We start from the raw sequence: 27474 nt of genomic DNA on the forward strand, positions 1-27474 counted from the left end.
ACAAATTTCTTGTAATGCCTTTTGGCCTAACAAACGCCCCAACCACCTTCCAATCCCTTATGAACCAGATTTTTGAACCCCACCTTCGAGACTTCATACTTGTATTCTTTGATGATATTTTGGCGTATAGTCCCACCTTTAACCTTCATTTAAAGCACCTAAGGACTACATTCGAGATTCTAAAACTCAATATGTTACATTCTTTGTTAACTACAAAAATTAAAAATTTAACTATTTAATTATTTACAAAAAAAAAATTTGTATATTAAGAGGTCAAAATGTGCCTTTGCACATAATCAGGTGGAATATTTGGGTATATTATATCTGGACAGGGAGTGAGCACCGACCCTAACAAGGTGGCAACCATGATCAACTGGCCAAGGCTTACATCCCTTAAGGCCTTGAGGGGATTCCTAGGGCTGACGAGCTACTACAGAAGATTTGTGAGGGGATATGGGACAATCAGCAAACCATTGACTTAATTGCTGAAAAAGGATAGTTTTGCATAGGATCCAGAGGCAGAGGATGCTTTTGAGTTGTTGAAGAAAACAATGAGTGAAGACCTTGTGCTAGGCTTACCAGATTTTGACAAGACTTTTGTAGTTGACACAAATGCGAGTGGGGTGGGCATAGGGAGAGAAGACCCCTTGCCTTCATAAGCTAGGCCTTGGCTCCAAGGCATGAAGGACTCAGTATCTATGAAAAATAGTTGCTGGCAGTGATATTTGTAGTAGATAAGTGGCGGCATTACTTGGAGGGAAGAAGATTCATCATAAAAACCGACCACGAGAGCCTAAAATTCTTGCCCATTTGCAGAAGAAGGGGATAACCAAGTTTATGGGCTTGGACTATGTCATTCAGTACAAAAAGGGTACGAAGATTGTTGTAGTGGAAGCCCTATCTAGATGTATGGAGGAAGAGATGGTAGCCTCTATTACAGTTGCAATACCTAATTGGTGCCAGGAGATAATAAGGAGTTATGAAAGGGATGAACAGGTAAAAAGCCTCTTGGAGCAATTGATTATAGAACTAGGAAGCAAACAAGGGTACACCTATGAAAATGGATTGATCAGGTGTAAGGGCAAACTCGTGATAGGGGCAATGGAGAATTGAAAAAGAAAATACTTTAGGCTCTGCATGAGTCTCCTATGGGGGGACATTTAGGCGTGCAAAATACGTATAATAAAGTAAAACAATTGTTTATTGGCCAAAGCTCAAGGAGGAAGTGATGCAGTATGTGTTGGCTTGTGAGGTGTGCAAAAGGTGCAAACACGAGACTGTAGCCTACCCAAGGGGCTATTGCAACCATAGTTCTGAAAGGCGCAAGGCGCAGCGAGGCGCACCTTTTAGGAAAAAAACTCAAAATCTTGTAAAATCATAAACAACTATCAAATTATCAATAATAACACATTCATATCATTCATGATTCATTATCTTCAAATTCTATAAACTAACAACATCAAAGTTAATTCATTCATCATGCAAATTCTAAACTAGAAACATCATCAAAGTTCAAACTTAAAGTCTTAAACTTTACCAAGTACCAATTATAATGCAAAGTTCTAAACAAACACATAAACACTACAAGTCCACAATCAATATAAAAAAAATTTTTAATCAATCATCATCAAGGAGATCATCAACATCAAGGTCAATATCTTCATCATCCCCTTCAATCACCCCTTCATCTTCTTCTTCATCTCTCAATTCTTCTCCCTCTTCCAAGTCTTCATCATCTTCGGTCCCTGCCTCACTTTCCTCCTCTTCAATCTCTTGAGTTACTCGCCGCTTTGAAGTCGAAACCGAAGTTGATCCCAATTGTGATCGAGTTTGTTTAGTTCTAAATTGATAACTAGGCTCTCCAACTCCTGTAGCCGCAGCAACATTACTCCATGTCAACCCATACCCAATGTCATCTGGAAAAACAGTTTCATCATCTTTATCATTCTCCTCATCAAGTTTTCCAGTCAACCATTCATTGCTTTCATCAATGTCGGTCAATATGATAGGGTCAATGGTATCACGCATTTGATATCGACGCCTCAATGCTCTATTGTATTTCAGAAACACCAAGTCATTTAAACGAAGTTGATCAAGCCTGTTTCTCCGTTTAGTATGAAGCTGCAACAATTTATGCAAAAACATACTAAGAATAAGTTACATGAAACAAACCAACTACTAATAAAAATTGTAAGTGTATATGTACAATGCACTTACATTTTCAAACACACTCCAATTACGTTCACACCCAGATGAACTACAAGTCAAGCTAAGAATTTTAATTGCAAATTTTTGCAACGTGGGTGTTGACATTCCATATGAAGCCCACTATTCAGCTGTCCAATAAAATTCATGGGTTAGTTATTATCTATTATCTAGAATGATTATATATATAATGTAATATATATATATATGTGTACCTGGTGATTTCTCAGCTCTCTTTCTAATAGCCATATAGTTTCCAAAGAACCCATCTGCATTGTTATACATCGAAAGCTCAGCATCAATTTGGTCTTGAACCTTTATATCTGGATTTAACTTTCTAATGCATTCATATAAACCAGTCATGATCTCTGGATCTATACGTTCAGCCTTGTAGAAATATTCTGGGTTCAAGTACCAACCAGCTGCGTGCAAGGGGCGATGAAGCTGAACATCCCATCGATTATCAATAATCTGAAAAATGGGTGCATACTTCTTTTCATCCCCATTAAAAGAGTTAGCAATCGCTTCTTTGGCCCTATCCATGGCCTCATATATGTATCCCATAGCAGGCTTCTTCTCACCATCCACTAAGCACAATACACGCACCAATGGACCAGCCACCTTTAAAGCAAATACAACATTGTTCCAAAATGAAGGCATCAAAATCACTTCTACAACCTTTTTAGCCCCCGCTTCTTTTACCCACTTGCTTGTCATCCACTCCTCGGAGGTAAACATCCATCTAAGGTTGCTTTTCAGACTATGCATCCTGCCCAAAGTGATAAAGGCAGTTGCAAACCGTGTTTTTGCAGGCCTCAACAACTCTTTCTTGTCAGTAAACCTTCTAAGCATGTTTACTAGACCCGAACGAGTATAGATATAGCTATTCACCATAACAGCTCTCTCAAATGTCTTCTTCATATTAGGTAACTTGAAAATATCTTCCAACATTAAATCCAAACAGTGCGCTGCACATGGTGTCCAAAACAACGTAGGATATTTTGCCTCCAAAAATCTTCCTGTTATTATTTAGAGTGAAATTAACAAGATATTAGTAAATAATAAATATCTAATGAATATTCAAATTGTTCTATTTATAAACATAATACAAATTACAAAAATGAATTTCATACCTGCTAAAACATTGTTTGAAGCACTATCGGTGACCACTTGCACCACATTTCTTACTCCAATCTTTTCCACACATTTACTTAATAATTGAAACATCTTTTCCCCAGTCTTTGAATAGCTAGAACCATCAACAGACTCCAAGAACATACTTCCTTTAGGAGAATTGACTAAAAAGTTAATCAATGTCCTTTCCCTCTTGTCTTTCCAGCCATCTGACAAAATGGAACATCCATATTTGGCCCACGCCTCTTCATGATCTTTCATCATTTCACGAGTGGCTTCCACCTCTTGTTTGAGAAGGGGAACCCTGACTTCATGGTAACTAGGCGGCTTCACACCCGGACCATACTGACCAACTGCTTCTATAAATACTTTAAAACTGTCATATGTCACTGCATTGAATGGAATGCCTGCATCATACATCCATCGTGCAAAGCTTCTACAAACTCAAGCTCTTAACTCTTTTTTTGCAAAATCATGCTCACCCAACCTTGTTTGCTTTCCTTTGCCCTTACTTTTCAACACATTAACTTCTGGGTCTTTAAGAAAAACATCAAGTGGACCTTTTTGTGTTGGCCCTTTAACACTACCAATACTACCAGTACCGCTTCCACTTCCGATAGATACATTGGGTCTTTTTCTACTTTGAGGCAGCGGCTCATCATCATCATCATCATACCCTTCACCAAATTGAATATCATCATCTAACGATGCTATATTTCGCTCATCCCTGTTATTTTTCTTCTTTTGCATGTACTCTCCAATCTCTTCTTTTACTGATGGAGGACATTTTGGACAAGCTTTAGTATTCCTAAAACCGCCCACAAGATGTTGTTTCGCCCGAAATATACCACCTTTTGTTACTTTACGACAAAATTTACATGTGGTGGTATTTCTATCATTAGGATTAGCTTCAAAATAATTCCATGCCGGGTCCGTTTTGGAAGTGGTTGACGACATTTATTGGGCTGTTGCAACATAGTTCCAATTTCATCAAAATTCTCCTAATTATAGAAATAAATTATAAAGACTTAAAAGCAAATTTCAGCAACCAGCTGCCAGCAAAATAAATTAAGCAAAAATGCAAGAAATAAACAAATAAAATACAACTAAAGAACTTACAATATGAAATTATGAATATAGGAGAAGATGTGGGCAGCGGCGGCGGCAGCTTTAGGCCCTTAGCAGCTTCAACTTGAAGAGCTCAAGAGCAGATGAGAAGAGGCGAGGAAGAGAGGAGAAGACCGTGGCGTGGGCAGACTCAGCAGAGGAGAATAGAAGAAAGGGCGCGGCTGGAGACTGGAGAGGAAGATCGAGCAAGCAGCGAGCTGGAGAGGAGAGGAAGAGAGGAGGCAGGCGCGGCAGAGAGGAAGAGGAGGATCGGGCTGGGGCTGGAGAGAAAGAGAGGAGGGGGTCGCAGCTGGAGAGGAGAGGAAGAAGAAGATCGGGCGAGGGCGAGCTGGAGAGAAGAGGAAGAGAGGAGGCAGGCGCGGCCGCGCGGCTAGGGCTAGAGAGGAAGAGGAAGAATGGAAGATCGGGCGAGGGCGAGCGAGCAGGGAGGGCCAGTGAGCAGCGAGTTGGGAGGAGAGGCAAGCACGGTAGATGCTATAGTCGAGAGGAGTGAGGAGCGAGCAGCGAGCTGAAGAGGAGAGGCAAGCGCGGCTGGATGCAGTCGGGAGGAGAGGCAAGCACGATTGGGCTGCAAGATTTAAGTAGAAAACCTCAGTTTCATGAGGCACGCTTAGGCGCGCCTCACGCCCCAGCGCCTAGGCGCGCAAGGCGAGGGCCTCGCCAAAACCGCCTCGCCTTGGCCAAGGCGAGGCGCCAAACTGGCGCCTTAAGGCGCCTCGCGCCTAGGCGCGCCTTTGATAACTATGATTGCAACCACTCCCTATCCAAAGCTAGACATGGGAGAGTTTGTCGATGGATTTTATAGAGGGTTTGCCGAAGTCTGAAGGGAATGACTACATCCTTGTCGTGGTAGACCGATTCATGAAGTTTGGCCACTTCTTAAGCCCCACTCACCCATATACTGCCCAGGAAATGGCCGAATTCTGCTAGATCAGGTGGTTAAGATGCACGGAGTCCCTAAAATGATTGTATCTAACAAGGTCAAAATATTCACCAACCTCATGTGCCAAACCTTATGGAAATCTCTAGGGTCCAAGTTGAACCTCTCCACTGCCTATCATCCTCAAACAGATGTGCATATGGAAAGGGTTAACCAATGCTTGGAGACCTACCTTCATTGTTTGTGTTTTGAGAACCCAAGAAGCTGGCACAAATAGCTCTCAGTAGCACAATGGTGGTATAACTCCACTCACCACAGTGCCATTCGGAGGTCCCCTTTCAAGGCTCTCTTTGGCTACAAACCACCCCTGTTACCAGCCCTCCCGAGACCACAAGCGTAGCAACAGTGGACGAGCACCTACAACAGCAACAGCAAGTCCTACAGCAACTTACGAAGGACCTGGCTACGACCCAAAACCATATGAAGCAATTAGCAGACAAGGGAAGAAGTAAGAGAGAATATGAGGTAGGGGAGGAAGTGTACTTGAAGGTGAAGGGGCCTCACCTAAAGTCCCTAACTATAGGCCCCATCTCCAAGCTAAGATAGAGGTATTTCAGTCTCTTTCCAATTTTAGCCAAGATTGGCAAGGTAACCTATAAACTACAACTACCAGGGGAAACGCAAATACACCTGGTCTTCCATGTGTCCTTATTGAAGAAAGCAATAAGAGAACAACGGGTGAGTCCCTAACTACCTTTGGAAGAGCTAGAGACCAATGGAACCCCAGAACCAGCTGCTATATTAGATAGGCGGGTGATCTACCACCAAGGGGCACCCCTCGTGCAAGTGTTGGTGAGATAGTCCAACCAACATGGGGATGATAGCACATGGGAGTACCTTCCGGATTTGCTCAACCAATTCCCGCTAGCAGCCAGTTTACTGACCATTTCTTGAGGACAAGAAATGCCTCAAAGAGGGGGGGGGGGGGGGGGGGGTATTGTTACGTACTAGGAGGGTACTTATGTAAACTGTAATGGTTCAAGTGGAAGAGTAGTAGAGAGGAATAACATAATGTAGTTAGGTTGTTTGTAATTGGCCATTGGTAGGACCATTCATATGTATGCGGGGAATGGGTATAAATTGCAACCCACCCCACATGGAGAGGTATCCAGAAGTTGAATACAAATTTTCTAAATTTCCCTCCAAAATCTTTGTTCTCTCTCTCTCTCTCTCTCGTCTTTTTGATCTATCTCTTCTTTATCAATCTGTTCGCCCTCATTTCCCGGGAAATTCTCTAGAATTTTCGGCATTCATTGCCAATTCGAAAGGAGCTCTGAATTGACCATTGCCAGATCACCGACGATTGAACACCTACCTCTTAGAGTGTTTGAGTGTGTATGTTTTGTTCACATCCCTAAAATCAATCGGGACAAATTTGATCCTAGGGCTCATAGATGTGTCTTCCTTGGGTATTCTCCTACTCAAAAGGGCTATAAATGCTACAACCCTACCTCACGCAAGTTCTATGTTTCCAAAGATGTTACCTTTGTTGAGTCCTAATCATTTTTTGGTCCTTTCCCAAGCCAGACCTCAGGGGGAGTCTATCAAGACTGTTGATCCAGACCTTGAGCATCTCTTCCCTATCCTAGAATCAACAGCATTAAGTCCCAGTCAACTTAATCTCCCACCTAATCCCAATCTTCCTACTTCCCCTCAGCATACGTCTCCAATGCATCAAAATTCCCCTTGCAAAGAACAAGAACAGCTTCCATCTTCTATTAGATACAAGGGCTCTTCTTATGTCTACAAGAGAAGATAGCCTATTGATGGTCCATAGTCTACACCACCATCAGGTCCTGATTCAGGTGTGGAAGTAGCACCTTATGGAGGTTCACCCAAAGGTTCTAGCCCAACTATCTCTCACCCTGAACCTGTTGATCTAGACTTGCCCATTGCTATCTGAAAAGGGGTGGGAACTTGTACTAAACACCCATTATCCAATTATCTATCCTACCATTGCCTTTCCCAAAGCCACAAAAGCTTCCTAACCTCATTGGATGCTATTGTTATTCCCAAATCAATGGAGGAGGCTCTTAAGGATCCAAAATGGAAGGAGGCTATGTTAGAAGAGATGAGGGCCCTCAACAAAAATTAGACTTGGAAATTAGTGTCTAAACCAAAAGGGGTTAAACCAATGGGCTACAGATGGATCTTCAATTTAAAGTACAAGGCTAATGGCACCCTAGAAAGGTATAAAGCATGTCTTGTTGCCAAGGGCTATACTCAATCTTATGGCATAGACTACCTTGAAACCTTTGTCCCAATGGCCAAGATGACTATAACCCGAGTACTTATAGCCTTATCAGCCACTTATGGGTGGAAGCTACAGCAACTTGATGTTAAAAATACTTTCCTACATGGGAATTTGGAAAAAGAGGTCTTCATGGAGGTGCCACCTGGATTTCAACATGAAGGGGCAAGATAAGTATGCAGACTTAAAAAGGCTCTATATAGGCTCAAGCAGTCCCCACGAGCCTGGTTTGGCCGGTTCTCTAAGGCTATGACTGTAACAGCATTACTTGTTTATATTGATGATATTGTGGTAACTGGCAATGATTCAATTGAACAAGAACTTCTAAAGTAGAATTTAACCAAGGAATTTGAGATTAAGGACCTTAGGGTGCTGAAATATTTCTTAGGCATTGAAGTAGCCTACTCCAACGCCAGGATTTTCCTATTCGGGCGGAAGTATGGTCTTAACCTGATTGTTGAAATAGGTATGCTAGGAGGCAAAGGAGCAAGTATATCGGTGGACCGTAACACCAAATTCCAAGAGAAGCCTAATGGAGATGCTGTGGATAAAGGGGGGTTTCAACGCTTAGTGGGTAGATTGATTTATGTCTCTCACACTAGGCCTGACATAACCTTTGTTATCAACCTAGTGAGTCAGTTTATGCATAGTCCCACCGAGGAACACATGCATGCCGTGAGGAGAATTTTGAACTACCTTAAAGCTACACAGAGCAATGGGATTTTATTTGCTCTAGGAGCTGATTTAAAGATCCAAGGATACACAGATCCTGACCATGGAGGGTCTCTAGGAGACGAGATCCATTGTGTATTCTTAGGGGGCAATTTGGTGTCTTGGAGAAGCAAGAAGCAAGGAGTTGTGGCCAGATCAAGTGTTAAGGTTGAATTCAAGGCCATGGCCCTCGATGTGTGTGAGCTGTTGTGGTTACAGATTCTCCTAGAGGATTTGAAAGTCCTGGTACAAAGACCTATTAAGCTTTTGTGTGATAATTAATCAGCTATTAGTATTGCCCACAATCCTGTTCAGCATGACAGGATAAAACATATTGAAATTGACCGCCAATTTCCTTAAGAAAAAGTTGGGTTCCAGTCTTCTCCATATTCCTATATGCCCTCCAACCATCAAGTGGCAGATATTCATACCAAAGGGTTACCCATCACACGGTTTGAGGTTCTAGTAGGCAAGCTGGGAATGATTAACATTCATTCCCCAACTTGAGGGGGAGTGTTGTGCGTCATGATTGCGTGTGTGCATGGTAATGCAGGTTCACCATCTCAATCAAGGATGCTACATTATCTTTCCGAAGTGTAACTTAGGAAACTTACTTAACAGTGTAAATATGTCTCTCTCTCATATATGGTAGTTCTTGTAGATGGTAAGGTTTTATTTTGTCTCTCCTCTTTCCTCTATAAGAGGATCACAACCGTGTACATTGGAATGTAGTAAGAAAGATCATTATTCTTTTTCTCTACGCATAACATATCCAAAAAGTGCTTCATTTTCCTTTCATTTAAGCCCTCAAAATCCGTTGCTTTCCTAGATTGTTAGCCTACTTTCATTCGTCTTTCCTATAGTTGACTATCACATCGACTATAGATTGTAGTTGATACTATAATATTAACATAATATTATGTTAATAATAAAGACAATTTCCTATAGTTGACTATCACGTCGACCATGTGCAGAAATATAGGAACAATTAAGCAGTTAGGCAAAATAATAAAGACAGTTTAATTGATTCATTATATAATTATTTTATTTCTTAAGTTAAGCAATTTTTTTTGTGTTTAACTGTCTCCATAGGAGCAGTTACCATTTGTAATATATACATATATATATGTGTGTGTGTGTGTTCAATTCGAATAATAGATCAAGGAGTTTTACAGTTCAAACTTCTTCGTGGTATCAGCGCATTTCTGATTAGAAAATTCCTCCATCGTTCCAATGGCATCCTTCACCACAACAGTCTCTACTTCCTCCTCTCAAGTTCTTGCTATTCCTAGTCCTAATGGACATTCAGTTATGATGTACATAAGTAGTATAGGAAAAGATGACTATCTTAATGGTGAAACCCCTAAACCAAATTCAACAGATTCAAAGTACAAGACATGGAAGGCAGAACATAATATGATAATGTTATGGCTTAACATAATATGATAAAGTCATGGCTTGTCAATTCCATGAGTAAAGAACTCTGAGAAAATCTCATCGTCCACAAGATGGTACAAGAAATCTGGGATACCGCAAAAGAGACGTATTTCGACCCTAAAAACACAGCAAATGTGTTGTCAAGTAGATCTCTCAGTCACCCAATATTTTAGTCGCCTAACTAGATATTGGTACCAACTCAACATGTTCAAAGTGATCTAAATAGATAGGCATTTCATAAAAAGAAAAATTAAAGGTGGATTTCCTACGGACCAAGGACCTATCATAGACTACTTACCGGAGACTTAGTTTGAAGATGCAAAGATCCAAGCCGGGCTTACTTCATATTTACAGCCCAACTCGAGGGGGCATGTAGAAAACCATGTGTAGAAATATAGGAACAGTTAGACAGTTATGCAAAATAATAGGGACAGTTTAATTGATTCATTATACAATTATTTATTTTCTTAAGTTAGGCAGTTTTTTTGTGTTTAACTATCTCCATAGGGGCAATTACCATTTGTTGTAATATATATATATATATATGTGTCCAATCCAAATAATAGATCAAGGAGTTTTACAGTCCAAACTTCTTCACTATCACAAACAAGAGACATAATTTACAAGTTATGACTAAAAACCAAGCCAAATAGCATTCATGAACAAAAGATGTTCAGCTGCATGGATTAATGATGACTAACAAAGTAAATAATTTGGAAACACCAACCTGTACTGAATTTGTGATAAGGATGTTTCTCAGAACTGAAATGTCTGTGAAGCTGCACAAATTAATTTAAAGCATAAAATGCAGGTAGAGTTATTCCTCCATAGAAAAGCAAAGCTACACTTACTATTTAGTGGGACACGCATTAACTAGAACAACATAGGCAATTATAATGTAGCAATAATTCTTCAACAATGTAAATCAGTATGCTTGTACTTAAAGCAATAATACCTCACATGGAAAGGCAAACTATTTCAGGTAGTCTTCTATACGCAAGTGACTTCTAAAACTCCACAGGCAAAAATAAAAACAACAGCTCAAAAAAGAAGAGACTTATAAAACTATGAAAGAGAGACATCAACAATGGCTTAAAAACATTGTAGAAGCTCAATATAGCATTACTTCCCCATTACTTTCTTAACTAAACATGTAGAAAGGTAACTCAAGGAGAAACCAACTAACTTGTTAAAGACTAATGGCAAACCAACCATGAACTGTTGGACTGGTTCGTACAACTCGTCCAAAATTTTGCCAAAAGACTAGTAAAAGTAAAAAACTAACACCCAATCCATTAGACTAGGCAATTTCAAGCCTGGTTGTGAAAATCCTGATTCAACTCATACGATTTTATGATTTTACACGTCCAGAACTTCTAAACGACTCAACGCCCATATAAAATCTAAATTGTAGTAGAATCAAAGTGAATCCCGATTCAATTTGATAAAATTGGTAAAATCCCAAGTTGAACGACAATTTTACCAATTTTAGTTTTCATGCACAAAAAGGTTAGAGACGGAAAAAATTAAGTCTTATAGACGGAAAGCATAATATTAATTTTGATTCGAGGGGTGCCCTCTGTCTCTAGGAACTCTTATCTTTCTCAAACACCTTCGTCACAACCTTCCATCGTTCCCCCTTGTCGCATGGTTGCTCGGTGCTCAATGTCACTATCGATTCACAACTTTGATTTCTCGGTGCTGCTATCGATTCACAAACACAAATTACCAACTGAGCCGCCATCAATTCACAAACACGAATTGACGTTTATGTGCTCGCCTGCTCAGTGTTGCCGTTTCCATGCAACACGGATAGATTCATAGCTTCAATTGCTCAATGTCGCCGTCAATTTAGCTTAAAGGGGTAAATAGTTTCGTCTGTTTCTTCTTTTGCAATTTCTTTATTTGTTTCTCCTTTTGCAATTTGTTGGTCTGATTCAGTGATTCCTGCCTGCCACAGCTTCATCTATTTCTTCTTCATTTGCCTTAATTTGATTATTGTTAGTTTCCTTTATTTGAAAGTGAATTATTGTTGGTTTTCTTAAAGAATTGAATGTTTGTTGGAGCTTTTATTATAATTATTGCTTGTAATGTAGAAGTTTACCAATGTGTGTTTTATTATATTAGGTTATGACTCATATGACTTATGAGAATTTACATTATATGAACTAATATTCAAAATTTTCATTATGGATGGATGAATGATGATCAATGGACTTAATATATAGAAATTTCATATTATTTAGTATTTTTGAGATTGGTAAATGAAGTTATTTTCAAATAGGTAACATGTATTTCATTCATAACAAGGAATAAGATTGAAATAATCATGTTATTGAACAATATTAATTCATTTTTTATAAAATTATGTCATTATAAACTTATATTTACATAGATTAAAGGGTATTTTTAATTGTCTCTAAAATCTTACGATTTTATGATCCAATTTTACGATTCGATTTTATAAACCCTCCTTTGGTCCCACTTAAAATCTCGATTTTAACAACCTTGGTTTCAAGGATACAAACATCACAAAATAATTCTAACATTCATTTTAGAAAATTGAAAAGACAAACAGGACTTTTGGCATGTTTCCCTCCCATCCCACGAAAAAAATTAAATAGCATGACATGACAATATCAGAATCTGTTCAAAACTTAGAAGCCTTTTTTCCTTTCTTTTTGGTTAATCAAAGCCTTTTTCCAACTACTCAGAAAAATGGGTCTTTTTTATCCACTCCACTATCTGCAAACAAGATCTCTGCTAAGTGTCACAGTCCACTTCAAAAATGCCTGCCCAAGAGGTTTTCATTCTTTTGGATCTACATCTTAAAATTGTGCTTTGACAATTAAATGTGTGAGGAGATGAGATGGTAATAGAGAAAATCAGATATTTATATATGTATGAGACAAAAGATGCAGATAGAGAAATATTCTAAATACAGACTGGACATGCACCCAATCACTTGAAGTCTGAAGTCTTTTCATAACAATAACCAAAAAGAAATCAATAAATAAAAAGGTGAGAAAGCCAAATGACTTATAGGACCAGTTCCATCAGCTGCTTATAAACCAAATTCCATCAACTGACTGGAAGGCCTAAGAAGGGTATCGTGGGCAGAAGTGGAGAAGTAATTCACACCTGATTCATTCTCCAAGCATCTGACAGTAAATTCTTTTGGTTCTCTGCATATGAGAGAAAAAAGTAGTGGTAACCAACTACAATTCCAGATTTACACAAAAAAGGACATAATCAAGCATGAAAAGGAAACCTAACCAGAATCAACAGCTTTTATTTCCCTAGTGGTAGCATCAGGAGACATCAATGGCTTAACAAAGAACTGTGCAAACCTGAAGAGCAAACAACATGATAACATCTAGGACAAAAACTTTTTGACAACATAGAACAGAATATTAACATATAAGGAAAAGAAAACAGAACCTACCTGTCCAAAGCCTCCTCAAAACAGTCAGCATTAACATCAAAATAATAGTTGGTCTGCTCAGAAGATGTAAAAGCATTTGTGCTACCTCCATGCTGCTTAGGTCACGACGAAAGTGTTAGCGCAGACACTAGATATAGGGATCTACTATTACAACATCATAGGTCAATTCATAGTATTTTTCTTTTCTTGAAAACCACAGCTGGGGCTACGTTTGTATATTTGAAATGCTGAGCATTTATTTGGTTAGCAAAAAAAAAAATGCTGACCATTTATTTCGATGAATAAGTCCTGGTTATGCTAATGTCTCCTCAAGGCTAAGGCCCGGGGTTCACAGGTGATCCTACTCTTAAGAGGGTGCAACACTACACATGACACAGTGCAAAAGCAAGTGTGGCACTTGAACAGAAAGTTCCCTAAGTTGAGTAGTGCACAAGCATTCTCCTAAAAATAAAAAAAAATAAAAACAAAGCAAAACAAAATCTTAAGGCAAGGGTATTTCATAGCAAGCAGATCACTTAAAGAATGATTTCATCCTCCAAGCCAAGAACGAGCATGTCCTTAGACTAAATAAGAAATTTGGAACACTCAAACTGGGAGTTACCCTAACAGTTCCAGGAAGGATCTATTGACATCTTTGTGATAATGCACCTTGGAAGGGGTACACATGCTACCTTAATCAAGTCTTGATCCCTAAAAGGAGAGAGTGAAAATCTGGACAGCACCTCAATAAGTTGACACCTAGAGTCATATATTAAGGGCTCAGTCCTAGAATGAGAGATTGTGGAGATTCAAAGTCGCCAAGCATGGCACTTAAGAGGACATGGTGCATGTACAAGCCCAAGACATTCAAAAAGTGCTTTCTCTTGTCAATATATGGCAAATATATCCCATTGCCAATATACTTCTCAAAACTCAAATTACATTAGAGTGAATCCTCGCAACATAAAGGTTCATTCTTCTAATATTTTTGTGCCAAAATATTGCAATGGTCCTTAAAACTTTGTACAAATTCCAAGTCAGTATTGTTCTCAAAAGCATACCTAGCCAAATCCCAACATGTAGAAAAGCATAGGCCCAAGTAATGTGGTTTCTATCATGCTAAATCCTAAACCCAAAAGGAAGTTGGTTTTCTTCTTATTACATTAAAATTAATTTTGAATTGGGAACAGAAGAGTTTTAGTGTTTGGTAGGCCAAAGTTTTTTTCTGGAGTTTAATGGCATGTCCAGTTGTGTTTTGGGTTGGCAACAAAGTGCTTTTAAGTAAATAAAAGTGTGGACAAGCAGATATTATTTTCCACTGTGGAAAAACAGAAACTAGAAATTTCTACTGTGAAGGAAAAACAAAAGTTGAAAATAAAATTATTTTCAGATCAATTAAAATTATTCTTACAAAGGCACTTTTTACAAATGTGATACTCATGATAGCACAAATTTTATCAGTTACCTTTTAATGGCTCCCTAAATCATTTGCAAGAAACAGGCCCAACGTCCACATAAATCCGCAGCTCACAACAAATAGGTTCTTTTTACATCCCCCACAACCCCCCCCCCCCCCCCCCCCCCAAAAAAAAAAAAAAAGTGTTGAGAGAAGCAGTTCTATCCCTCCTGTACAAAGGAATATTAGCTGCAGTTCTGTTAAGTGTAGTTATAGTTTAGTTAAGTTTGTTAGTTAGGACTTGTCCACTTGTCTTTGTACAGCTGTCAAAGTTAGTTGTATCTCTAACAGAATCAGTTAAGTTTACTTTCTATAAATACTCAATTGATCTTCTATTTCTAATGTCAATAATCATTTCAGCAAATTTCAGTTTCAGTTCTCTTCTTTTAGTTTCTGTCACGACTCCAAGGATCCCCAAGGATATAATAGTAATTATATATTAAATGTATTTCTCTTTTGGTTGTATATTGCTGTTGTAGCAGTTGTACCTTTCAGTTGTATTGTAACTGAAAGGATAGAATAGCCTATAAATAGGTTAGATCAATTAGAGAATAACATAGATGAATGATGATTGAATTTTGTTTCTCTCTCAACTTCTCTAATCTCTCTCCCAATTCCCTTTTATTCTCTCCCTATCTTTCTTCTGTCTGAATCCTCCCTCATTTGTCTGTTTCCCCCTCTCTGTTCTAATTCTCCTTCGAATTCTTCTCATTTCCTATCAAAACCCTAGGTCAACCCTAGGTGCATGACAGTTTCTTTCTTTTTCTTCATAGGAGCTCTCACTTCTGAGAGATCCAATTTGCGTGCCTTGTGTGTGAAAAGAATCACAAGTAGAGATGACTAATCTCTCTTACACTTGGTTAAGGATAGGCCTACTTCTTCCTGGGTATGTATAAGAGGAGGAGGACAGAAGAGAAGATGATGTAGTTTGCTATTAGTAGTAAGCACTAGGCAGTTTTATTCTCAGTTGCTTGTGCAGCTAGTTAGTTTTGATTCTGTTTGAACAAACAGCAGTTGTCTGCTCAGTTCTTTAACATCAGCTGTCAATAACAGTTAGTTTGTTAATGATTTTTTTAGTATATAAATTCAACTAGTCAAGTTGTATCATTTGAGATCCTAATTAAGAGTTTGTGTATTCAGTCGTTTCTTCTAAATTTTCTCTTGTTCTTTTTTTTTTTTTTTTTCTTATTTACATACATCACCTGAAAATTGGGGGACAAAGATTACTTCTTTACCACGAATGACAGCATTAGCCACTCGATTAAAAGTTCTTACTCTTCTTCCTCCAACACTAATTTCTTTCTCGCCCAGCCCCAACTTGGCCTTTTACATTCTTATTTTTTTATATATAAAAATAAAAGCCAAAAGCATCCCCAAGAAGTTGGTAAACAAAATACAAGCAAAAATAAATTAACCATAAACAACAGCAAAACTAGGAGCACAATAACAAAGGCAAAACAAGGATAGAACCCTTAAGGGTTTGACAGAATGTTGCACATTCTCAAAGACTACAATATCTTATATTCCTACAACAAGTCAAGTGGCTGATGTGTTTACAAAAGCCATTGCAAGACCAGGTTTTGAATCTCTAATTGGCAAGCTGGGAATAACAAGTATATATTCTCCAGCTTGAGAAGGAGTGTTGGACGACGAGATTGGTGTTCAAGTTTAAAGATAGAAGGATAAGGTGATTGGATAAGATAAGACTTAAAAGTTTAAAAGATAAGGAAGCCTGAAAGATAAGATAAAACTCCAAAATTCAAGGGAAAGATTTAGCTTTAAATCAGAAGATTAATTCCAGCATTTGAATATTAGTTACTGATATCTAAATTTGAATTTATTCCTATTTTCTATGAGATATAATAGATATTTTGTACTTATACAGATACCTCTACTCGGATTCAATAAATTTCCAAGCAAGCTTTCGAGAATTCAGCATATTTCAATATCAATCATTAAATCCACCATGTTAGAGGAGAATGACATCATATACATCTCATCCTAATTGTATAATTCCCCAACACATAGCCACTTTGCCCAAATTGCATACAAGTTTCTTAAATTCCTCTTAACTACTCTAGGATCCTTCCATTAGTCATCTACAATTATCAAATGTCATCTCAGGCCTTAGCCCATTCACATATGTCACAACGGTACAGGGTGATGACATCGCACATCCACCATAACATCCCCATCTCCATTATGTTCAGTTTTGCACATGCTGATGTTTTACTATCCAACATTTGGTTACAATTCAATCATTCAATAATATATCAAAAATGAAAAGAAAAAAAAGAGGATCTTGTGCCTCAACAACTGCCTGTATGAAACTTCTGATGGGATGACTGGTTTTGATTATTTTTTAACAACAAATATAAAAGAATAATACAAAGGATCATACCAAAATTTATAAGAGACTCTTCAACTTGACACACATTTTCAGTTTGTCATCAATGGGTAAACTCATATTGGTTTCTCAACCTATAAATCCAACTAAAAGAAATCCATTGCCAGTTACAACCCTGTTCTATGTTTCATGTCCATCTTCCAGTACTAATTTACTCATTCTTTAAGCTCTGGTTATTTCTTTTTAGATCTCTATTTGCTCCATTTTTTGCCCATTATTTTTGTCCAATTGAAAGGAAAATTCACGAGGATGTCACGCATAGAATTAAGACAGGTCGGCTAAAATAGAGAAATGCATCAGGGGTGTTATGTGATGCTAAAATCACATTAAAACTGAAAGGAAAATTCTTTAGGACAGCTATAAGGCCAGTTTTGTTGTATGGCTCGGAATGTTGGCCAGTCAAATACCAACATGAGCAAAAGACGAGCGTAGCAAAGATGAGGATGCTAAGATGGATGTGCGATCATACAAGAAAAGATAAAATTAGAAATGAGCTTATTCGTAATAAGGTAGGAGTAGTGCTAATCGAGGAGAAAATGAGAGAGACTAGACTAAGATGATTTGGTCATGTGAGAAAAAGACCAAGAGACACTCTTATAAGGAGAGTTGGTGAAATGGAAAAATTAGTCAAAAAAAGAGGTAGAGGCAAACCCAATAAGACTTTGGGAGAGACATTAAAGTTTGATATGAAGTGTATGAGCCTAAATGAAGATATGACAAAAGACAGAAATACATGAAAATCTAAAATTCATGTAGTCAACCCCACATAGTGGGATAAAGGCTGGATATGTTGTTGTTGTTGTATTTTTGTCCAATTGCTTTAGAAGTTAGAATTCCTTCAAGGTTGCAACTAAAAGGTTCCCACTTAGCATGTTACTTAATTTGCTTTTCTTCTTCTTCTTCTCCTCCTCCCTCTTCCCCAGATTTATTGAAGATCCAGCCATCCCCCATGTCTTAACCCTCACATCCAGGTGACATTAGCACCTTACCATTTGCATTGAACCCTTAACAAATATACAAACATAAAACTACAACCTACTGCTTAATTCTTTTTGTTCTTAAGATTGTTGGGTTTCATCCACAAAAGTCATGCTGACCACTATTGAGGCATTCAAGATGATTTATCTGCTGCTTGTTTCTTCTCAGGTCCTGCTGTCAATTTCCTTTCACTGTTCATCATGCGTGTGTCTTCCCATTAATTTTTTGAATTTGATGGCTCAAATTGGTGGGGGAGGGAGGGGCAATCCATCATTCTCTGTACATCAAAAAAGATTTAATACCTTTCCTCCAGAAAGTCCTCCAAATAAGCATACTTTGTTATTCTTACATATATCACTTGATCTCCTAAGATGAGAAGCCCTGCTCAAACTATTTTCCTCACTAATTATACCCTCCATCCAAGTTCTATCTTTTTAATTCATAGCCAAATTTACACATTTTATTTCGTTGGATTAACATGAAAACTGAAAACAGATCCCATATATGTTTATCTTGGGTTACCATCATACTTGCAAAGCAGAGGTGGGGTCTCATTGGGGTAGGGTGGGGTGGGAGGGCATGGCCGCCACCCTAACTTTCAGTTTATTTAATTTATCCCTCCCCCCCCCCCCCCCCCCTCTTCTGTCAGCTCCCAAGGAACTAACCTGTAATTCCTTCGACCAGCAAGCTGTTCAAAGGAGGAAGGATAGAAAGAGAAATTAGGGAGGGAGAGAAACAAAGAAGGAGAGAGAGAATGTTTAGAATTTGTTAGAATAATTTGCATATCCGTCAGTGGAAGGCATCAGCTGTATATATAGCTGGATTCTCTTCCCTGTATATATAGCTGGATTCTCTTCCCCATGTGAGATAACCCCTTACAGCAAGGGAATGTACAACCTGGCCAAAGCAGCAACAAACTTTGTAACCCCCCCCCACCCCCCCCTTATAGTATATTCTACTAACTTGCTATTCCTCCCTTCCTATTACATTTAATTACTATATCACCCCCTCTTGCTACGTGGATCGTGACAATTACCCCTCCCTACAAAATTTTCTTGTCCTCAAGAAATGTGGAGGAGGCTAGCTACTCTCGGGAATTGGCAAAGCATGTCCGAAAGGTATTCCCATGTGTTGTTATCCGAGTGGAGATGAGACCACTTGATGAGAACTTGAGGGATAGGAGCCTCGCGCCTGTAAATCACCCTCCTATCCAGCACAGCTATAGGTTCCTTAGTACTATCATTGGCACTTGGGAGACAAGGTAGGGTAGGACTCGTTGGTTGTGTCCCCAGTGATTTTTTTAGGAGTGCCACATGGAATATTGGGTGGATGTTGGAGCCTTCTGGTAGTTGCAGCTGGTATGCTACATTTCCCACCTTTGCAATGATAGGAAATGGGCCATAGAATCTTGGGTTCAACTTGGAACTGGGGTTTTGTAGTAAAGCCCTTAGGTGACCCGACTTAAGCTTCAGATATACAGATTCACCAACCTAAAATTCTCTTTTACTCCTCCTATCTGCAAATTGCTTCATTCGATTCTGAGAATTAGCTAATTCCTTTTTGAGCACCTATAAAGCTTGCTGCCATTGCTGGAGATAAACATCCAAAGCTACTACTGTAGAGGAGTCTCCTAGGGATGGCAGAAGTGGCGGCTTATAGCCATAGAGTGCCTCGAAAGGAGACCTATTTATGGAGTTGTGGTGGTTAGAGTTGTACTACCATTGGGCCATAGGAAGCCACTTGTGCCAGGTTCTTGGCTGTAGGAAGCAAGAACATCTTAGATACATCTCCAAACACTGATTCACCCTTTCAGTTTGGCCATCCGATTCAGGGTGGTAAGCAGTCGACATGTGAAGCTTAACACCCAACAGTCCCATCAGCTCCTTCCACAGCAAACTAGTAAAAATCTTGTCACAATCAGATACTATGTCCTTAGGTGCGCCGTGTAGCTTAATTACCTAATCCAAGAACACCTATGCTACTTCCTGAGCAGTGCAAGGGTGAACTAATCCGATGAAGTGGCCATACTTGGTGAATCTGTCTACGATCACCATGATGCAATCCTTTCCCTCCGATTTGGGAAGTCCCTCAATGAAGTCCATTGAGATACTCTCCCATGGTCCCCCGGGTATATTTAGTGGCTGTAGTAGCCCTGGCTTAGCTACATTCTCGACCTTGCATCTCCTGCAAGTATCACAGCTTAATACAAAATCCTTGGCATACCTTTTCATTCCTGGCCATTGGAATAATTGTTTGACCTTGTGATAGGTGTTTCAATACCCGAATGTCCCCCTATAGGGGAAGCATGCAATGCTTCTATTATTTTCCTCCTCAGCTCCTCATCCTCTCCTATCACCAGTTTTCCTTGATACCAGATTAAGCCATTGCTCTGAGTGTAACCTGGTCTTGATGATGGGTTTACCACCAGCTACTGAAGAAGTTCCTTGGTCCTTCCAGTTGCTTTGTAACTGTCAACTACCTCTTAGCACCAACCAGGAACGATGGTGCTGATTGCAGCCAAACTTCCTTCCTCAAAACACCTAAACAGCGCATCTACTGCTAGGTTTTCTTTTCCTTTCCTATATTGGATTACATAATCCAATCCCATTAGCTTTGTCATCCCCTTCCTTTGCAGCTGAGTGTGTAGCTTCTGCTATAGCAAAAATTTCAAACTCTCATGGTCTGTTTTAATCACAAATCTTCCTCCTTCCAGATAATGACGCCATTTCTCCACTACCATTAATACTGTGAACAGCTCCTTCTCATAGATACTTAGCCCAAGATGTCTAGGTGATAGCGCTTGGCTTAGGAACACTATCGGTCTCCCTTCCTGAACCAACACTACCCCAATACCCTTAGCACACCTGTTTCCAAAACAAAACGCTTGCTGAAATCTGGTAGGCCTAAGGTTGGTACCTTACTCATGGCTTGTTTAAGCTCACTGAAAGCTTCTTCCGCCTTGGAGTCCCACTAAAATCCGTCCTTCTTCAAGAGGTTGGTGAGGGGTCAGCTGATGACCCTGTAATCTTTTACAAACTAGCGATAGTAGCCGGTTAAACCCAAAAATCCCCTCAGTCCCTTGACATTATGAGGTCTAGGCCAAGCAATCATTGCTGCCACCTTGCTAGAGTCAGTGCTCACCCCTGTTTTTGATAAAATGTGCCCTAGATATTCCACCTGCCTTTGTGCAAAGGCACATTTCAACTCCTTGACATACAATTTATTGAATCTAAGGACCTCAAGAGTAGTTTTCAAGTGGGTTAAGTGCTGGGCAAAGGTGGGGTTGTAGATCAAAATGTCATCAAAGAAAACCAATATAACTTTGTGCAAATAAGGTTCAAAAATCTGGTTCATCAATGCTTGGAAAGTTGCTGCAGCATTGGTGAGGCCAAAGGGCATTACTATGAATTCATAATGCTCTTGGTGGGTTTTGAAAGTTGTTTTGGGAATGTCTTCCGGCCTCATCCTAATTTGATGATAACCGGATCTTAAGTTGAGTTTGGTGAAAACAAAAGCATTTTTTAATTCATCAAGTAAATCCTCCACAACAGGTATAGGAAACTTGTCCTTGATGGTCATGGCATTGAGTTGACGGTAATCAACACAAAACCGCCATGAACCATCTTTCTTTTTGACAAGTAACACGAGAGATGCAAATGGGCTATGGCTGGGTTGTATGATGGATTTTTGTAACATATCCTTAATGAGCTTTTCGATTTCAGTCTTCTGTCTAGGTGGGTATCGGTAGGACTTTAGGTTAACAGGCTCGGCATTGGGTTTTAGGTTAATGATGTGATCAAGTGATCTTTTGGGTGACAAGGCAGATGGCTCGGAAAAAAGGTCCCTAAATTTAATTAAAAGCATGTTAAGAGAGTTGATTTCTTATACCTTCTAGGGTTCATGTGAGCTACTGTTCACAGTCACTGCTAACTCCCCCTCCTGCTCCCATTGCTCTTGGGTGAATTCCAGGGCATGTATGGAGAAGAGCTAGGCCACCTGGGAGAGTTTGCTCTTAAACATCCTTTGTAACCTCTTTCCTGAGATCATTTTACACACTCCCGACTCCTGATTGACTGTTAGGGTCTTTTTCTTCCCATCCGTCTCAAAAGTTACCTCCATTTTGTTGAAATCGAAACTGATAGGGCTGACCCCCTTCATCCAATCTACCCCAAGCACCACATCACAACCCCCCAGCATGAGTAGCCTCAAATCAACCACAAATTCTTCACCGTTCATTTCCCAACAAAACCCCACACAAGAGGACTGACTCAAAACCTTATTACCATTCGCTATTGTTACTGATAGAGGGTGTGAGTTGGAGATCTCACACTCTAACTTCCGAGCCATGGCTTCATCCAAGAAGCTGTGGGTACTCCCACTATCTATAAGTACCATCATCGGAACATTGTGGGCTCTTCCCTCCACCTTAATTATCTTGTTGTTGGCTGATCCTTTAAGGGCGTTGTAACATCCCGTATCGAGCGATAAAAAGGACTGGAACAACTTACCCTGATGGGCCTACGCGAACTTCCTAGGGGGGTCACCCATCCTTGGATTTCCCCAGGTCAAGCACACTTAACTTGGGAGTTCTCTGCCTACATTCAGCCCAAAAGGTATCCAGCTAGTGTTGTTTCCTTTCTTACACTATCCTCGATATATACTAACTTCTCTGGGCTCTCGGGATATTACAGGCATGTAGAGAAATCTCCCATTTATCTTCTTCATCAACTTCTGGGGTTACCTCTGCCTCTTCCCCTTCATTCTCTTCTGCTTCTAATATCAACAGCTGCCTCTTGCACTTATGCCCAAAGAAATATTTATCTCCACACTTATAACAGAGACCCGCCTGATGCCTTTGCTCCATCAATCTTCCCCCATTAGCAAGGTTGGTAACGGTCAGAGGCAAGGCCAATACTCCCTTGCCCCCTTGCCCCGTATCCCTTTCAGTGGCTCTGTTTACCGCCTGCCATCCACCAGTGATTACCCCCTTAACTTGGCTCCTTTGTTTCTTCATCAGCGCCTCAATCATCATTTCTTACAATCTTGCACTGTCAGCAGCTTGTTCCACTGTCCCTGGTTGCATCATTTTAACCATTAGTCTCACCTCATCTCCTAAACCACTGATAAAACTCGACACAAAGTATTCTTCCAACAAGTGGGGTTGCTGCATCACCATCAAGGACCTCAACTCCTCAAATTTGAGCTGATAGGCCTGCACCGTTCCTTCTTGCTTGAGCTTATTAAATTCCTCGATCACGTCCCTCAAACTCTTGTCTCCAAACCTCGTATAAAGGTCTCTTGCGAATACATTCCATGGGCTCCCCTCTTTGGTCGCAAGCCATCCTTGGAACCAGGCATCCCCAGCCTCATTCAGGTAAGCAGATGCCAGGACAACCTTCTGTTGTTCTTGAACTTGGTATAGCATGAACATTCTTTCACACCTCCTTATTCACCATCTCGGGTTCTCTCCATCAAATAGTGGAATGTCCAATTTAGGCACAGGGAAGTTTGGCTGATTCCAATGAGCTTGAGCTCCGGGTCTCCTCTCCATCGTGCTTTCCTCCATCATCTCCGGTTCTAATTCAAATTCCGATGTTCCAGCATGCGGAGGCTCCATCCCTACCCCAGGAAGGATCGGTTTTGTTCTATCCCTGGGAGGAAACTCCGTTGAGAGCCTCACTGGTTGCTGAGATGCGAACATCCTTACGAATTGTTGCATCTGTTCCATCAATTGCCCCCTCAACAGAGCACTCTACTCCCAGTTTTCTTCTCGTCGTCTTTCCATTGCTTGGGTAATTCGATTATCCACCCCCACTCCTACTAAGGATTCAAGAGTACCCATTCCGGTCTACATTTCAGCCATGGACGTCACAACTTGTTGTAGCTGATTCTCCATTTGTTTCATCCTCGTTCCATCCGCCATTGCGAGGTTACCCCACAGCTCCAAGCGTTTCCCAAGACGTTGCTCTGATATCAAAATGTCAGCTCCCAATGAACTAACCTGTAATTCCTTCAACCAGCAAGCTGTTCGAAGGAGAAAGGAGGAAGGATAGAAAGAGAAATTAGGGAGAGAGAGAGAGAATGTTTAGAATTTGTTAGAATAATTTGCATATTCGTCAGTGGAAGGAATTAGCTGTATATATAGTTGGATTCTCTTCCCCATGTGCGGTAACCGATTACAGCAGGAGAATGTACAACCTGCCCAAAGCAGTAACAAACTTTGTACCCCCCCCCCCCCCTTATAGCATATTCTACTAACTTGCCATTCCTCCCTTCCTATTACATTTAATTACTATATCACCCCCTCTTACTACGTGGATCATGACACCCCCCCCTAACTTTCAAGTCTTTGATTTACCGCTATACTTTTCAAGATTTTTTCATGTACCTTTCAAGATAATTTCATATACAGTATGGTTTTTCTTGTGACATTTAAAATTTATTTAAGTTTTTGTAAAGTTGAGTTGACCCCCCCCCCCCCCCAATATCTTATACTAAGAAACAAAATAAGTGTAATAGTTTTGTAAAAATAAAGAGGTACATATATTTTTTTATTTTTAAGCATTATATTTTGATTGAGCCTATATGGTAATATATATGAATGCATGTAATTATATTTATATATTAACTTTTTTAGGCCGGCGACAATGTTTGCCACACTCCGCCCCTGCTACAAAGCATCATTTCCGGAAAGAGTTGCAGGTTAATACTGAATTATCTGACTATTTTCAGGCATACAATTCAATAACCAGAAAGGTTCCGTAAACGGCTTACCAACATAATATGGTTAGCATCACCTCAAGGAAATCCAAAATTAAGCAAAAAGAATAGACATGCGCGTGTAAGAAGTACAGTACCTCGGTAATATACTTGGAGTAACTGTCCTCCAAAGGATATTTCTCACTTGCATAGAACAGCATATGCTCTGAAATCAAGAAAGTCCACATAGCAACCAACATTCAACCTCAACAGGAGAACAATAAAAGCAGAGGGCAAGCAAAACAAACTGATTCATTTCACCTAGAAAATGAGCGAGGCCTTCGAGACCGTCAGGATCGCTGAAAGAACCAACACCAACATTCATGGAAGCGGCACACTGAACAACAGAAAACACAAATTCGAACCCTAATATCGTCAATCAAAGCAAGGAAATCCCTAGAATTTCAGAGTTGCAGCGATTGAAAAACCTTTTCGGTTTCGGGATCGCGGACGAGGAGGACTTCGAGCGCGTTCTGGAGGACGACCCTACGGTAATCCCGCTTGTCGTTGCGGGGCTTGACGATCTCCACAACCTCGTCCTTCCCGAACGCCATCTTCTTCTTCTTCTTCTTCTTCTTCTTCTTCCCTCTTCCAATTCCGATTCGGAGCTACGCATCTACGTGTATCGAGGGAAGACTCTTTAAGACGGGCTGCTTTGGTGAACCAACGCTGACAACTTAAGATTAAGCATAATTGATAGTGTCCTAATAGAGCATTAAAGAAAAATGCTATTGGTACACCTTTGTGTACACCTTAAACTACATAAATGTGTATTAATGACAAAAATATTCTTCTGAGGCGCATAGAGGCGCGTGAGGCGCATGGAGAGGCGCAAGATATTTTGGTCATAATACCCCTTGTGTAGCCCAAGATGTACAAAAATGATGTACATGTAGCATGACTCAGCATTAAATATGCTCATTAAGCTCTACTTATCATTACCTAGATTTTGTTTAAATTTAATTGATTTTTTTAAAAAAGACATGAATGTTTCTATTTAGTTTTATATTTAAATAATTCATTTTTTTTTACCTATCTCTTTATATTTATCTCCTCCCATTTCTCTTTTTCGACATCTTGTCATTTCTTGCTTTCCTCTTTCTAACACTTACAACTCTCAAGTTTTTTTTCATAATTTTGTGATCGACAAAATTTTCAATTAAACCTTATCAATTAAAAAAAATGTCTTTCTCGATTAATTGACTTCATAATAACAAAGTTTCAGTGAAGTCACTTCTCATAAACTATAATAGGGTTTTTAATAAATTCTCGTAAGTTATAAAAAAACTTTCTTTCTTCAAAAAAAATAAATTCATCGTCAATAATTGATTTCGTACTCATATAATAATTACTTTTTTTTCTTTTATATAATTAAAATTGAGATATTTATAAAAAGGCATTGTGCAAATTAGAATTAAAGTAATAATTATTATTTAATAAGAGGGTTTAGTGTTATATAATATAGAAAATCAAGTGAGATTGGTGGAAAAAATTGGGGGGGATGGGTGCTAGTGCAATTTAGTATTTTTTTATATAATGTGTATTTAATATTTAAATAATTTGTTTTTTTACGCATCTCTTTTTATTTCTCTCCTCTTGTTTCTCTTTTTGAACATTTTATCATTTATTTATTTTCTCCTTCTAACACCTAGATAGCGACTCCTGAGATTTTTCTCTTTGTATGATAATTTTGTGATTGACAGAATTTTCAATAAAACCTTATCAATTAAAAAAAAATATTTCTCAATCAATTGACTTCATGATAACAAAGTTTCATTGAATCGTGTTTGATTGGAATTGTTTTTCATGAAAAATGTCACATCAATAGAAAATTTTTCATACTTGCATGTTTGATTGATTAACATTTTTCATGAAAAAATTTAATGGTACAACACATTGATGTATGTTTTGATCCATTTTCCATAAAAATTTGCAACTAGGGGATATGATAATTGTTTTTCATGGAATTGAAAAATATTTTTCTTTTCCATATTTTTCTAATCAAACACACCCTAATGGGGTTTTTAATGAATTCTCGTAAGTTGTAAAAAAAAAACTCATCATTAGTTATTGGTTCTGTTGTACTCGGACAATAATTGTCTTTTTTTTTCTTTTGTATAATTAGAATGGAGATATTTATAAAAAAAAAGTATTATGTAAATTAAAATTAAAATAATAGTTATTAAGAAGGGGTTTAGGGTTATAGGGGGAGGGGGTTCCTAGTGCAATTTAGTATTTTTTATATAATGTGTATTTAATATTTAAATAATTTATTTTTTTATACTTCTTTTTTTATTTATCTCCTCTCATCTCTCTTTTTGGACATCTTGTCATTTATTTCTTTCTTCTTATCACTTAGAGACTGACTCGAGTTTTTCTCTTTATATGACAATTTTGTGATCAACAAAATTTTCAATAAAACCTTATCAATTAAAAAAATATTATTTCTTTTTCTCGATCAATTAACTTTATGATAACAAAGTTTTATTGAAATTCCATCGCCCCCAAACTATAATGGCGTTTTCAATGAATTCTTGTAAGTTGAAATTTTTTTTTTTCAAATAAATAAACTTATCATTAATAATTGGTTTTGTACTCGTACAATAAGTGTCTTTTTTTTTTTTTTTTCTCTCTTTTGTATAAT

The 27474-nt window shown here is 38.9% G+C and overlaps 2 protein-coding genes across 4 annotated transcripts in view; both read right to left on the reverse strand.

Annotated features, from left to right (window-relative positions):
* The window catches only part of LOC127788505 (insulin-degrading enzyme-like 1, peroxisomal), a 97963-nt gene extending 72487 nt beyond the window's left edge, over nucleotides 1–25476 (reverse strand). For both annotated transcript variants that reach the window (XR_008020410.1, XM_052316863.1), the window contains exons 1-7: nucleotides 25259–25476; nucleotides 25092–25167; nucleotides 24929–24996; nucleotides 13252–13343; nucleotides 13083–13156; nucleotides 12948–12991; nucleotides 10534–10585 (exon numbers count right to left, since the gene is read on the reverse strand). Coding sequence is in view for 1 of the 2 variants with exons in the window: in XM_052316863.1 (XP_052172823.1) it covers nucleotides 10534–10585; nucleotides 12948–12991; nucleotides 13083–13156; nucleotides 13252–13343; nucleotides 24929–24996; nucleotides 25092–25167; nucleotides 25259–25384 (532 nt within the window). In the remaining variant the exon portion in view is untranslated. The remainder of the gene's footprint in view (nucleotides 1–10533; nucleotides 10586–12947; nucleotides 12992–13082; nucleotides 13157–13251; nucleotides 13344–24928; nucleotides 24997–25091; nucleotides 25168–25258) is intronic.
* Nucleotides 1397–3933, reverse strand: LOC127788507 (uncharacterized). 2 transcript variants are annotated; one of them, XM_052316866.1, is made up of 3 exons: nucleotides 3339–3927; nucleotides 2421–3224; nucleotides 1397–2336 (listed from the first exon to the last, which is right to left on the reverse strand). In XM_052316866.1, exons 1-3 carry the CDS (start codon nucleotides 3757–3759, stop codon nucleotides 2329–2331), a joined length of 1233 nt encoding a protein of 410 aa, XP_052172826.1. In that variant the 5' UTR covers nucleotides 3760–3927; the 3' UTR covers nucleotides 1397–2328. The 2 variants fall into 2 exon arrangements, with proteins under 2 accessions (XP_052172826.1, XP_052172825.1); XM_052316865.1 differs by having other exon boundaries at nucleotides 1397–3224; nucleotides 3339–3933.
* Nucleotides 25477–27474: the final 1998 nt, after the last annotated feature.

The sequence above is a fragment of the Diospyros lotus genome, chromosome 13 (assembly GCF_014633365.1).
Source record: "Diospyros lotus cultivar Yz01 chromosome 13, ASM1463336v1, whole genome shotgun sequence".
NCBI classification, from domain to species: domain Eukaryota; kingdom Viridiplantae; phylum Streptophyta; class Magnoliopsida; order Ericales; family Ebenaceae; genus Diospyros; species Diospyros lotus.